Source organism: Coregonus clupeaformis, unplaced genomic scaffold (genome assembly GCF_020615455.1).
Source record: "Coregonus clupeaformis isolate EN_2021a unplaced genomic scaffold, ASM2061545v1 scaf0180, whole genome shotgun sequence".
In the NCBI taxonomy this organism is placed as follows: Eukaryota; Metazoa; Chordata; class Actinopteri; order Salmoniformes; family Salmonidae; genus Coregonus; species Coregonus clupeaformis.
This window is the reverse complement of record NW_025533635.1, coordinates 518136-532436: the sequence shown is the minus strand read 5'-3', so window position 1 is coordinate 532436 and position 14301 is coordinate 518136. Positions and strand designations below refer to the sequence as shown.

At 42.2% G+C, this 14301-nt stretch overlaps 1 protein-coding gene across 1 annotated transcript; it reads left to right on the top strand.

Moving 5' to 3' along the window:
- The first annotated feature begins 247 nt into the window (after positions 1-247).
- On the top strand, positions 248-10576 carry LOC121559954 (midkine-B). Its single transcript, XM_041872981.2, has 5 exons — positions 248-396; positions 8276-8358; positions 8547-8717; positions 9428-9589; positions 9718-10576. Exons 2-5 carry the CDS (start codon positions 8277-8279, stop codon positions 9744-9746), a joined length of 444 nt encoding a protein of 147 aa, XP_041728915.1. The 5' UTR covers positions 248-396; position 8276; the 3' UTR covers positions 9747-10576.
- Positions 10577-14301: the final 3725 nt, after the last annotated feature.

Sequence of the window (14301 nt, the reverse complement as noted above, 5' to 3'; positions counted from 1 at the left end):
GTGAAATTGGTATGGGTATATATAGTAATCAATGTTTTTTTAATATGCAAGCATAAAAAAGTCATGTAGCTACAAAGACAGAATACATCTAGGGATTCACAAAAATAAAACATCAAAAAGTTAATATCCTAGACTAGTAGTGCACAGGGGTTGGGGTTAGGCGTCTTTTGACCCGTAATCATCACGTGGGTTAGTGATGTCACGAGGTGGTTATTTTAATGTGGCTGTAATGTTACCAGCTCAAACTAGTTTTGGAGAAACAAAGGGGAGGGTGACAAATAAGAGCAAGCGGGCCGGTCTAGAGGTATTGGAGGACTCTTGTGGCTCAGAGTAAGACTCTTGTGGCTCAGAGTAAGACCTTTAACTCTCGCCAAGAAGTACGATCAAAGAAAACAAGTAAGTTATATGTGTATTTGTCCAAATGTATGGTGATAAAATGATGTTACTTTGTGTCACTCAATACAACATTGTCATTACTCACTTTTAATAGTTCAAATATATAGTCTCCATCATCGGAATCCTCTGGAGAATAACTGACGTGTCGTGTGTAATTTCTCAACTGGAGTTATTCTTCTTGGGAGGTTTTATTTGTGTGTAGGTTTCTTTATTGAGTTTTCCTTTTTAGTTGTATGGTCTTTAAAATAATTTATGCACCATGTTTTGGCTTTACTGCATAGATTCATAACTTTTGCCAGTAATGAACACACAACTTTTGTCCTATACACGCGATTTGCGCAAAAAGCAAGTGGCACTGCGTATTGGCATAAACGTTCGTTAAATCAAAAACATTTCGTTTAATTTTAAATATGAAGTCAAGGATTTGCAAGCGGTTCTGCTTAGGGCTCTGAAGAATTTGTTGACAAATTACGTTTTGTTTTAATAACTCATTTGCTTTGAGTTTAATAACTTTATAATTATGTTAGCTATTTTTTGCACTGTGTGACAACGTCCTCAGGGGTGACACATTCTAGTGTTGATGGTAGTGAAGCTACATAGTTTGAAAGTGTACTTTTACATGTCTTTGTTCATGTTAAAGTAAAGCATAACCATTTATTCCACAATCTTAATTGTGTTCATGTGCCAGAAATATTTAGCTTTCTGTTTGGGCCATTGAATGGTTTCTATGACCAGAAAACCTCACTTGAACAATAACTCTAAGTGACTCTGGATAAGAGCTTCTGCTAAATGACGAAAATTAATATACATGTACATCTCTCCCACCTCAAGAATATGACCATTGAAATCGACTCTAACCTCAAGTACTTGTATTCAATGCTATCCACTCCACTCAAGAGTTGTTCTCCTTTTCACCTGACCACAATTTATGGCTGCCCCGCCTGTCATTTGCTTTCTCCCCCCATATCCAAAGTATGGGCTGTGTAAGAGGCTGTATAATATTATTTGCAGTCAGAGATAACGATCAAAGCAACATAACCTTAGAGAGATGAAATGGGGAGAAGATAGTCCTCAGTCTGTTGTTATAATAGTTTTTCCAGTTGTATTTTTGTCTCTTTTAGAAAGTTATTGGGCACGCTGGATACAGCTAGTGCCTCAGGGTTAGGTTTCAGAAAGGGAGGAGGGGTAGCATGGAGCTTTAGAGCTTGGCAGATGGACCTTGAGGCAATGGCACAGATAATCAGTGGAGAGAAACAGCTTTGAAAAGACAGAGAAAACTCTCCCTGGCTATTCAAATGCACCATTCAGCCTGATTTCAGCAGAGATTTATGGGTGCAGGGCCCCTCTACTATTCTCTCTCACTGCTCATGGGTATGATGGAGTATGTCATTGGATATGTTAACGTGTCGTGAAATAGGAAGGAATGTGAAGTAAGTAGGCAAGGGCCACTGTCACTTTTAGAGAATAAACCATTCTGTCATGACTGCCATGCCTCAACTAGAAGGGATATTATTTTCACATCTTTGATGGCAGGGAGGATGTTTAGCAAAAATGTGAATCATTCTGTCCTTGCACAGTTGGTCTCTGACGGCCAGAATCCACCTATATTTTTATATTTTATCAAATAAAGCATGCGATTCAGCCATTTGTTGGCCACTAAGTGTTACTTCCTGAAGTAGGCCAGGACATTCTGTGTCTTTGTTAACTGTCTTTCTTTAGAGTGACCCTCTACCCTGCAGCGTCTCTCTGATTGGCCTTAGTGGGCATTCCATCCTTTTTTTGCGGTCAGTGGCTTTTCTGAGAAGACGAGGAATGCTGCTTTGCAGTAAAAAAAACAAGAGTGACTTTACGCTTTATGCTTTTCAGGTTCAGTGTAGTCCTGCTTTCCATGTGTTGTTGTTATTGTTTTGTTGTAGAACTGATCTAGATTTGTGTTTGACAGTAACTCTAATGTTATCTATTTGATCACAGTGGTCTAGGACCATTATTAGATTGTTAGCAAGAGGAAGCACCATTTGAGTCAATCGAATTATGATGGTTACGGTATCTGATCCAATTTGACTATTTGGTTTGCTTTCTGCTACGCAATAAATATGATGTTTATCCCATTGTGTGATGGGTAGATGGTGGTAGTTGGGTGGGGTGGGGGTGGGGGGGTGAATAGTGGGTGATGTTTCATAATGACATGTTTATGTTTGGGAAAGGAAGATCTCTTAGACACCCATACCTAACTATTCTAACATTCTCGTTACAGCTGCATTACTGATGGATAAAGATTACTGGCACGGATAAAAATAGCAATGTTTGTAGGCATATTAAGCTAATTATTGGGCATGCTAGCTCTAGTAAGCTGTGGTATTTTAAGATGACCTTTCTCCCAATATGCTAAGTTCACATTCAGATGTGTGGAAATGTATGCACTCACTAACTGTAAGTCGCTCTGGATAAGAGCGTCTGCTAAATGACTAAAATGTTTTAAAAAATATTCTGCATGGGATATCTGTCTAGTGGCCCTTTAGAATGGAGTGAAAGGAGACCAGGAAAAGACTCTGTTTTGATACAGGGAGTCTGCATTAGCAAAGAACAATAAAATATTTTGAGGGCGCTCTGGGCCTCACCCTTGGAAAGGCTCAGTGTGTTAGACGAGGCCTGCTGTGTGTTGTTTCATCAAAGACAAAAGTGTTGCCTGGAGTAGCCCCTCGACATTTATGACCAGGGGAAGAATGTCATTGGAACTGCTAGCTGGTGCGGAAAAAAAGAGCCAGCTTTTTCTTGAAAATGGGACTCTATCATTTTGAACAGTGATACAAAAAGATAGAGATTCAGTGAGTGGTGGTAGTTGAGAATGGGGAGTGTCCAGAGATGTATGGTTGCTTGGAGTGTTTAGATATGCTCACTGGCCACTGACGCTTAATTACTTTTTTGAGGACAGAAGACAGATTTACTGGGTCAACAGAATATTTTATCAACTGTCTTGAAGAGGAGCAGTAAGCGTATGTGCCAGAGGCCCGGCCGGCCTGGCCTGGTGTAGCCATCACTTTCATTCGCAGTCCTTTTGATGAGCAGTCAAATAAAGAACTAACACTTTCAGAAGCCAATTGTAAAGTTGCCTGATAAAATTATCGTGCCTTGGTAGATTCTCAGGTAGACCAGCTGCCCTTCAGTAGTGAGTGGATGGCTGCCACTTATGGCATTCTGCCTCACACAGTACGAGGCTATAGTTCAGAGAGGTGATAACCTCAAATGGATTGGACTTTTTCAGTGAGTTGTTGATTCATCAGCTGTGGCTGACCTTTCTATCCAGGACTGCCCGCAGGCAGGGAAAGTTCAATGTGAGCATACAGCAATGTGAGTGGATGTGGCTGCCATCTCTGCTTAGCTTCTGGACATATTGGCTCAGGCACAAACCAATAAAACAAATGTTGCTGTTAGATGAGTTTGCGTGGGCGACGGGCATTTCACAAGGGTGCTGTTCATCAGAGACTTCCCAGCAAACCGGGAACATTCACAGAACATTATCTAAGATTCCCGCTAAGTCGACGGGGGGGGGGCTTAATAGTATTTTTGTTGTGGAGGGATGGGGTTGGTGTGTGCTGAGGAAAGGCTCATAAAGGAGTAATAAGGCCTAGTTCACAAATGTAGTTGAAAATCTATTTATATATATTTTTAGATATATATTTTTTATTTACATTTATCAGGGGGTGCTGCAGCATCCCTGCTTCCTGTGGCTATGTCCTTGGAATGTTCTCCCAACATTCACAAACATTTTCTTTACAACATCTGTAAAAACTAGCACAGAACATTCCCCTAAGGTTCTCATTAGGTTGCCAAGGAATGTAATAACACAATGTTCCGGTAATGTTCTTAGAACATACTGCCACAACAAAATGTGGGAACAATAGAACTGGTTCTGAGGAAACATTACAGGAACGTTCTACTAATGTTGATGGATATGTTATTCAAAACACCCATAACAACAAGCAGGGAATATTCCTACAATGGTCTCAAAAAGTTATAGTGTGACATTATGAAATGATGGTTCTAAAAACGTTCCCTGAAAATACTTAAGCAATAAAATGTTGGAGCAATAGAAGTTGTTCTTAGAAAACATTCCTGGAATATTCAGCTAATGTTGATGGAGATATTACTACTAACACCTATAACAAGAAACATTCCTGCGGGACTCTATTCTGTAAGGTTATGACATGATGATCCAGAATTGTTCTAAAAAACATACTTCAACAATAATGCAATTAGTTCTGAAAACATTGCTGCAATGTTCTGCTAATATTGATGTGTAATGTAACATTATTATACTGTATGAAGTTGCCAAACTTTTAAACAAATGGCATTCCTATCTTCTTACATCATTATATTTTTTTTAGGGTATTGTCCAAACAAAGCTATAGCTTTTTTCAAGAATGGTAATGAAGTAGATTTGAAACTGCGATCCGCCATCTTCAAGCCCTGTAGGCTACTTAGTTTGCTGCACCACCAGGATCTTAATATTTCTAGTGGATCCTTAAATTATGATCCAAACTATGGCTACAGTATATGTCTTAGTACATATGCACATCTATGTACACCGCTCCGCAATCTGCCAGGAAATAATTGAACAAGAATTCTGAAATCAAGTTTGCCCCTCCTGTAGCTCAGTTGGTAGAGCACGCCACGGGTCCCCAGGGGGCCAGTATGAAAAATTTATGCACTCACTAACTGTAAGTCGCTCTGGATAAGAGCGTCTGCTAAATGACTAGAATGTAAAATGGAGGGAAAATAGAAGTAAAAACATCCCAACTTTACAGCAAATAAAGACAATTGGTAGAGAAAGAAATAATAGAGGATACTTATTTTTCTAGGTTTTGTTATCCTATCTTTTGCAAAGATAAAGACCACAACCTGGAAGTCAGAGTAAAGGTGTAAACAGCTTTATATTTGTGTTAGTCACATCCCAGTGGTGCAGTGGATTAATTCCAAGGATAACACTCCAAAGCCCAGGTTTGATCCCTGCTTGCAACTATCAACCAAATACGGTAGAATCAAATCCAAATAATTGCCATATGTGTTTCTACATGGATTGTTGTACAAACAACACTAACACATGAAAGAAACCTCTATCGACTGTTCAAAACTTAATTTGATAACATTGAGGGAATGTTTTGTGCACCCTGATACAAATATTGTAAGAATGTCATCAAAACTGGACAGATTTTGTGTTTTGGGAACCTATCTTATCATATCCCCACAATGTTCCCATAACCTAAATACATATTTTAGGAACTATTAAAGAACATAAAAATGTGTTTTGGGAACGTTCTTGCAATATCAGTTGAATGTTTTTTCAACCTAATAGAAACATTGTAATTATCAGCACAACTGGACAGTTTATGTGTTTTGGGAACATATTTCTTGCCATGTCCCCACAATGTTACCACAACCTAAAGAAATGTGTTTGGAACTTTTAAAGAACATAAAATATGTGTTCTGGGAACGTTCGCGTAACATCAGGTGAAGTTTTTTTGCATTCTAAAATAAACATTGCGTAATCATCCGCACAACTGGACAGTTTTTGTGTTTTAGGAACAGATCTTTTGTCATGTCCCCACAATGTTCCCACCAGACTGTTCCCACAATCTAATGAAACATTCTGGGAACCTTTAAAGAACAGACAAATGTGTTCTGGGAACATTCTTGCAACATCAAGCAAATGTTTTATGCAAACATTGTATAATCATCAGCACAACTTGACATATGTTGTATTATGAGAACATTTGCCGCAACCTAACAAATGTTCTGGGAACTTTCACAGAACCAATTTTGGTTTGCTGGGTTGGCATCTTAGTTTGTGTTGTAGGAAGATTCATTGTAACATCCACATGACATATCGTGAACAGCCCAGAATGTGACATCTTAGTTTCCTGCTGCTGTGTGATCTCAATTCTTTGTTCTCGATGCCTTCAGTGTTTGTGTTCCACTAGGACACTAGTAGGATTTGTGCATTTTGCCAGTCGTTAATGAGGGGGTCCTAATTAATCATAACCAATAATCAGGCTATGGCACAGAAAACACATCTTGTGCCTTGAATGTTGATTGTATGTCACAGAAATAAACTTCATAATATTCCAAACACTTCTTTGCATAGCGAGAAGCAATGTTTCTGTTTTTATTACCCTGGGAAGCAGATTGATTGAATAGGGCCGCTAATCTTTTGAAGGGAAAGCATTAAATACTTTTAGATTCCCACCACAAAATCAAGGATTTGGTATTATAGGCAACCTTGTTTTGGGTTATTGAAGTCAGATTCCTGGAATGAAAATAGTTACTCTTTGTGGGTGTTCTTCAAACTAATACAAGACCTGTCTGTCCTGGCACATCTCAGAGCTCTTCTAACCCAGACAGAGGCATGCAGTTCCCCTGTGTCCCCCAGAAGAATGGCTTCAAACCAAGCCTCTTCCATCGCGCTCTCCCTGTCAGGGCGGCCCCTATCACCTCCCAGCAGGTGGGTTAGCCTTCACCATGGTGATCTGGTGCTGCCTTCCATTCCCTGCTGCTAGCACTGGGACTGTTGGCAGAAAGAATAGACATTAACTCAATTAAGTCAGAGAATAAATAGAAATTCAGAACTTGAGAGATGCCTTATAGACAACCAGACATTTCAGAAATAGAGGGCTATTACTTTATCTATGAGTTACTGCCCTCTTCTTTCGAACTAGACTCTTAAAGCTGAAATCTGTAAAGGGGGAAACAGTGCCACTGTTCGCCCCAGCGCCTTTGTTTTTAGGGGTTTAGCAGAAACTTACCTCAAACAACATGGCCAGCCTAGCAAACCTGTAAAGTATGGCTACATTGTGGCACTATTGGACAGGAAAAAACATGAATGTAAGCTCATTGGCTCATAGCGGCCATATTGTTTCAGCTAGTCTTGCATCCATAGATGCTATATACCAAATTTGGTCCCGATCGGTCCAGCGGTTCTGGAGTAGAAGATGTAAAAATGATCCAAAATACATCAAAAGCATATTGTATTGCATGATCAGTTTAATTTTGAGTTCTGATATTTGGCAATCATGGTAAACAGTACCGAAGTAACTTGTCCTAGGGCTATGTGTCCAATTTTCCTGATGGTGGCACAGTGGGCCCATTGCTGAACCCCGCCATGCAATGACCATGATACATAAAGATGGGAAGCGCCATTGTGACAATAAGATGACATGAGTTGTGTTCAATGTGTCATCAACATGAACAGGATAGATTTATGTTTTCGAACAAAATGAAATGTTGTATTTTGTTTGGTGTTCATGTTGGAAAATGTGTTGTTTTGTGTAAGGGGAAGTGAAAGGGTGGAGTGGGCAGCTCATGACCCATTGATCCTCATTGCTGGTTGTGTGTGCCTCACAGTTTGTCTGATTGACCCTAAATTGAGTCATGAGAGCATAGGAAAAAAATCTATACAATCTTTCAGCCGTCTCACATGTATTTTCCCAGTTCTCACTCTCACAGGCTCGAGTGTCAAGCTTTAAAACGGTTTAATGTAATGAATTTTGTACAACATGATGTGTTTTGCTCTTTGACCATAATTCCTTATTCACCTTTCACCTCTAAAGTAGAGTTGTAATGTGCAGACTCCTCATGAACGGACATGTGAATTAGTTTGATATAGCTGGCAATTATCAGTATTTGACCTTGATCGTGATCTTTCAACTCTCATCTCGATTATAGATACAGACCAGAGGAACATCAGATTGACCTTTGGAACAGCAGATGTCACCTCAAATGACACACAATATGCCCTACAGAATGGTAACATTATTTCTAGTGCCACAATTGTAATGAAATGTTTTTTTTCTTCTTTTCCCTCTTTTTTTTATTTTCTCTCCAGTATGCGGGGTTTGTTCTCAACAGTCGTGGTGCTTCTGGTGGCCTTGATGATAGTCACCACTGAAGCAGGCAAAAATAAGAAAGGTAAGGGATTTGCTATGTATTGCTTTAATTTGCCATGCACAGTTTTAGAATTAGCATGGCAGTTGCACCTTTCATGAGGTTCATAAAGCCTCAGTTGGAAACCTGTCCTTACTAATTGTAATATTGCTGATATTATTTCTGTCTGTATATTTTTTACATAATTGCAACTTTATATTTTTGTTTCACAGAGAAGGGGAAAGGGGCCAAGGGTGGTGCCTCTGACTGTGCTGAATGGCGCTATGGTAGCTGTGTGCCTAACAGCGGAGACTGTGGAGTCGGTGTCAGAGAGGGTACCTGCAACGACCAGATGAGGAAACTGAAATGCAAAGTGCCTTGCAACTGGAAGAAGGAGTTCGGCGGTAGGAATTAGACATTGATATAAGATTCCATTTCCCTTGATATACCTTTTAATTTCTCAAAGTGTAAAGTGGTGGTCAGTCAATCAGAAATATAGCAAACATGTAATTCATAGGTTACTACATAATTATAATTTTATCATGTCATTTCTTAGTAAATACCTAGCAATTTACATAACCACAAAAAACGACAGAACTATTTATTTAGAATCAATTATGTTCAGACTGTTTTATGATAGACTGACGACTCACACTAAATTCTTCCGCTGCTCTGTCGTTCACAACATACTTTAGTCTGAGACTGCCATCATTGAAGTTGTTAGTGGTGACGAGGGGCATGAGGGGCGTTGTGCAAAGCAAAGTCATCAGCGATTGGATCGTCTCTAACCAATAAGCGTATCAAAGCCAATTAAGTTTTTTCAAACCGCTGCTTTACCCACGTGTGTTCTGGCTCTGGCCCAACCCATCGGTTTTTGGACCAATCAGACGGCCCGAATGTGTTCGCATTCGGTGAAGGGTCGGGGAGGTACTCAGATCCAGACTCATTGCGGGGAAGAAACGAATGTACGTGGGCGTGGCGTAGCGTTTGGCCGGAGCAAGGAGTCTGGGTAGCCATGCAAGCTCTATGGTGGTGTGTTCCTGATCCAGTTTGTTTAAAAATAATAATAATTACCATACTCAACGGTTTTCCCTTCTGACCTGTGCCGTTTCAGCTGACTGCAAGTATAAGTTTGGCAGCTGGGGGGAGTGTGACACAGCTACTGGATCCAAGAACCGGTCTGGAACCCTGAAAAAGGCCCTGTACAACGCAGAGTGCCAACCCACCATCAAGGTGTCTAAGCCATGCCCCTCAAAGACCAAGACAAAGGCCAAAGGTAAGAAGTAGAAATGTAAGTAATGTAATAAAGTAAAATTCCTATCCACAAATGAGTATGTATATTGAGCAAGGAATCTATGATGAATTGACCCTATTGTTTGATCATTTTTTATTGTCTTCCTACAGGAAAGAAGGGAAGGGGGAAGGAGAACTAAAAGGTCCACATTGAACAAGTGATTGGTTTGATTTTATTACGCAATATCCTTTGCTTTTTCAACAAACATAATATGCACAAGTGAATTATGAGATGTCAAGTGGGCCTTTCCTTCAAATACAGTATAACAAATGCTAAACGTCTCTGAATATTGACCAAATATCCCACAAACACTATTTTTTCCACATATTTCCAGGTGTCGGTGGCCTGGCATTTTGGCCTGCTTGTGTTCTGATAATTCCATAGTGTTAGTAGGTTCCAGATCTGGACATGCTGTATTATGCAAGATATGCAAGAAACAGATACTTTGACCTCCTTGTTTGAGATTATTTCTTAACCAGTAGATCGTTTGATATACTTGAGTTTTTTTAATTAAAAATGTTCATCTTACATTGTTGTGATTGTTATAGTTTTCTCTTGACTACCAATTAGTATTACTAACATAATTGATGAGTGGATTTCAATTGTGTGTGCCAATTAGTAAAAGTAGAGAGATGCAAATCAACTATTTTTCTAGTAAACTGAGGACTGTCAGCTCAACGTTTTTCATGTACAATACAAAGCTGAGCTTGAATGCTCAAGAGAATGCAGTCATTGTCTTTGTAAAGATAATAGTGGTATTGTTAAAACAATTAGTTTTATAATATATACTTCAAAAGGTGTCTGGCAATTTTCAGTGAACTGCTGTGTTCATATTTTTGCAAACACACATACACACACCTTCACACAGTTCATCTGTACTCTCATTTTTATAATTACTGTCATTATTATTCCACAAACCCTTGGAACAGAAAAGAACCAACCACTTTAAATAAACTCTCCGAATTTTGACTATTGGTTGTTTCGTGTTTCTTCTTAGTAAAGGTTTGTTAAGTCTCTGCTTTTGTTGAAATATACAGTGGCAATTGAACTTACTACATTCATACAATTAAAGACCAAATGAATAAATAAAAAACATCTCAGGTTGAAAATGTCCTATGTGGCATCGATATGTGTCAAACATTTATTCTAGTTTCAAAATGTACTACAAAGTGTAAATATGATAATTTTGGTCATAAAGTCAGTCTCGTCCAAAACTGAGATTTGCGAGATTATTAGGAAAAAAGGGTATGTCACGGCATGAAGGGTACGTAACAATTTTTCTTTGGTTGGGTTTATTTAATTCCTGCCCACATGCCCACAGCTGGCAGCACCCAAGTAGTGCCCAGCACACTGACCATTTGGTTTGACTTTGGATACCTATGGGACTAGTTAGGGACCATCAGTAAATTACACAATGTACACTACCGGTCAAATGTTTTAGAACACCTACTCATTCAAGAGTTTTTCTTTATTTTTACTCTTTTATACATTGTAGAATAATAGTGAAGACATCAAAACTATGAAATAACACATATGGAATCATGTAGAAACCAAAAAAGTTTTAAACAAATCAAAATATATTTTATATTTGAGATTCTTCAAATAGCCACCCTTTGCCTTGATGACAGCTTTGCACACTCTTGGCATTCTCTCAACCAGCTTCATCAGGTAGTCACATGGAATACATTTCAATTAACAGGTGTTCCTTCTTAAAAGTTAATTTGTGGAATTTATTTCCTTCTTAATGCGTTTGAGCCAATCAGATGTGTTGTGACAAGGTAGGGGGGGTATACAGACGATAGCCCTATTTGGTGAAAGACCAAGTCCATATTATGGCAAGAACAGCTCAAATAAGCAAAGAGAAACGACAGCCCATCATTACTTTAAGACATGAAGGTCAGTCAATCTGGAACATTTCAATAACTTTTGCAGTCGCAAAAACCATCAAGCGCTATGATGAAACTGGCTCTCATGAGGACCGCCACAGGAATGGAAGACCCAGAGTTACCTCTGCTGCAGAGGATAAGTTCATTAGAGTTAAAAGCCTCAGAAATTGCAGCCCAAATAAATTCTTCACAGAGTTCAAGTAACAGACACATCTCAACATCAACTGTTCAGAGGAAACTGTGAATCAGGCCTTCGTGGTCAAATTACATTTTACAATTTAGCAGACGCTCTTATCCAGATTGACTTACAGTCAGTGAGTGCATACATTTTTCATACTGGCCCCCCATGGGAATCGAACCCACAACCCTGGCGTTGCAAGCGCAATGCTCTACCAACTGAGCTACAGTTGCTGCAAAGAAACCCCTACTAAAAGACACCAATGCGAAGAAGAGACACGAGCAATGGACATTAGACCGGTGGAAATTTGTCCTTTGGTCTGGAGTCCAAATTGGAGATTTTTGGTTCCAACCGGCGTGTCTTTGTGAGACGCGGTGTGGGAGATCGGATGATCTCCGCATGTGTGTTTCCCACCGTAAAGCATGGAGGAGGAGGTGTTATGGTGTGGGGTGCTTTGCTGGTGACACTGTCTGTGATTTATTTAGCATTCAAGGCACACTTAACCAGCATGGCTACCACAGCATTCTGCAGCGATACGCCATCCCATCTGGTTTGGGCTTAGTGGGACTATTATTTGTTTTTCAACAGGACAATGACCCAACACACCTCCAAGCTGTGTAAGGGCTATTTTACCAAGAAGGAGAGTGATGGAGTGCTGCATCTGTCACGATCGTTGTTGAATACGGGACGGACCAAGGCGCAAGCGTGATATGCATACATGTTTATTATACCCGAATAAACACAATGACAAAACAACAAGCGAAGCGAAGCGTGAAGTCCAAGGTACACAAACAACATACCTCACACGGAACAAGATCCCACAACTCAATTGTGCCAATAGGCTGCTAAGTATGGTCCCCAATCAGAGACAACAAAAGCGACAGCTGCCTCTGATTAGGGAACCACCACATGTATAGAAATACCCATACTAAAACCTATAACCAACCACAACACAACATAGAATATACACACCCTACTCAACATATGCGTCCCTGAGTCAGAGGCGTACTTAATACCCCAAAGGAGTTAGCCGACTCCACCTTTAACATAAACATAACGAGGTTGGGACAGGTGGGCATTCCGCCTCCCAGAGGCGGATCCGGCTCAGGCGTACGACCTCTCACTCTTCCTCCCTGTGCGCCCCTGGTCTGGTCTAACCTTGGCGCGTTATAATATAATAGCTATAATATGCCATTTAGCAGACGCTTTTATCAGCGACTCCCAGTCATGCGATGCACATTATTTTGTGTATGGGTGGTCCCAGATCGAACCCACTACCTTGGCGTTACATGTATACTACCACCCCAGACTACAGAGGACCACACGTTGCTTCCCCTCTCCTTCCTCCCTACTCCAAGCCCTGTCTGACCTGGTGTGGGGAGACCCCGGAGGGCTGGAGAGGGGCTGACGTCTGGGTCTGGACTGGAGCCGCTGACCGAGGAGCTGACCGGGCACCGGTGGGCGGACTGCTCAGGCTCGGACTGGAGCCGTTGACCGAACCTGGACTGGGCACCGGTGGGCGACTGCTCTGGCTCGGAGTGGGACGCTGACCGGAGCTGAACTGGGCGCAGATAGAAGCGGACTGCTCTGGCTCTGAAGTAGAGCAGCTGACGGTGCGAACCAGGCACCGATGGAACAGGCCTGGAGCCGTGCCGCACTACGCTGCACTGGCTTGGTGCGAGGAGCAGCAACAGGCAGGACCGGGCTGGCGGCAACACACCACTGGCTTGGTGCGAGGGCCGGGAACAGGGCCGGGCCGGGCTGTTGCTTACCACTGGCTTGGTGCGAGGAGCAGGAACAGGCCGGGCGGCTGGCGGCGCGCACCACTGGCTGGTGCGAGGCGGCTCGGACCGAGCTGGCGGCAGCACCACTGGCCTTGGTGCGGACATTTTCCCGGGCTGGCGGCGCGCACCCGGGTGCGAGGACCGGCCCGCACCACTGGCTTGAGTGCGAGGGGCGGAACGGCGGACCGGACCAATCCCGGCCCGGCCTGTCCCTGCTCCCTGCGCGCCAAGCCAGTGAGGAAGAGGCAAGAACAGGCCGAGGCCGGACTGGCGATGCGCACGACTACATGTGCGAGGCAGGTGGCCCGGGCCTGGCTGCGGCGCGCACCACTGGCTTGGTGCAGGGCGCAGGAGCAGGCCTCGGGCCGTGTCTGGAAACCGCACCACTGGCTTGGTGCGGGGCAAGGCAGCGGAGCCCGCTGGCACTTATGCACCACTTGCTTGGGTGCGAGGGCGGGACTGGGTTCCTTTGTTCTTGCTCACTTCTGCTGCCTAACCACTCCTCTCTCCTCACTTTCCTTCTCCCTTTTAACCTCCTGTAGCCTCGTCATCCACCTGCGTGTGCCCCCAAAAAATGTTATTGAGGTTGCCTCTCGGGTCTCCGTTTGCAAACCTGGTTCTGTGCCAGTTCTCCCTCTCTGCACCTGGGCATCTACCTTCCCCATACCCTTTCCCTAAATATCTCCTCCCATGACCACCATTTGCCCACCTGTGACACTGGCTATTCGCTCCTCCTGGGCACTGCTTGGTCCTTGTTTGGTGGGATCTTCTTCCATTCGTTGTGAGACAGGACGACAGGCGCAGTGTGCACGCCCCATGTTTATTATACCGAATAAACACAATGAC

Coding starts and splice junctions, on each gene's coding strand:
- LOC121559954 (XM_041872981.2), top strand. CDS start 8,277: ATGCGGGGTTTGTTCTCAACAGTCGTGGTGCTTCTGGTGGCCTTGATG. Junction 8,359..8,546: donor AGCAGGCAAAAATAAGAAAG/GTAAGGGATTTG, acceptor TTTGTTTCACAG/AGAAGGGGAAAGGGGCCAAG. Junction 8,718..9,427: donor CTGGAAGAAGGAGTTCGGCG/GTAGGAATTAGA, acceptor GTGCCGTTTCAG/CTGACTGCAAGTATAAGTTT.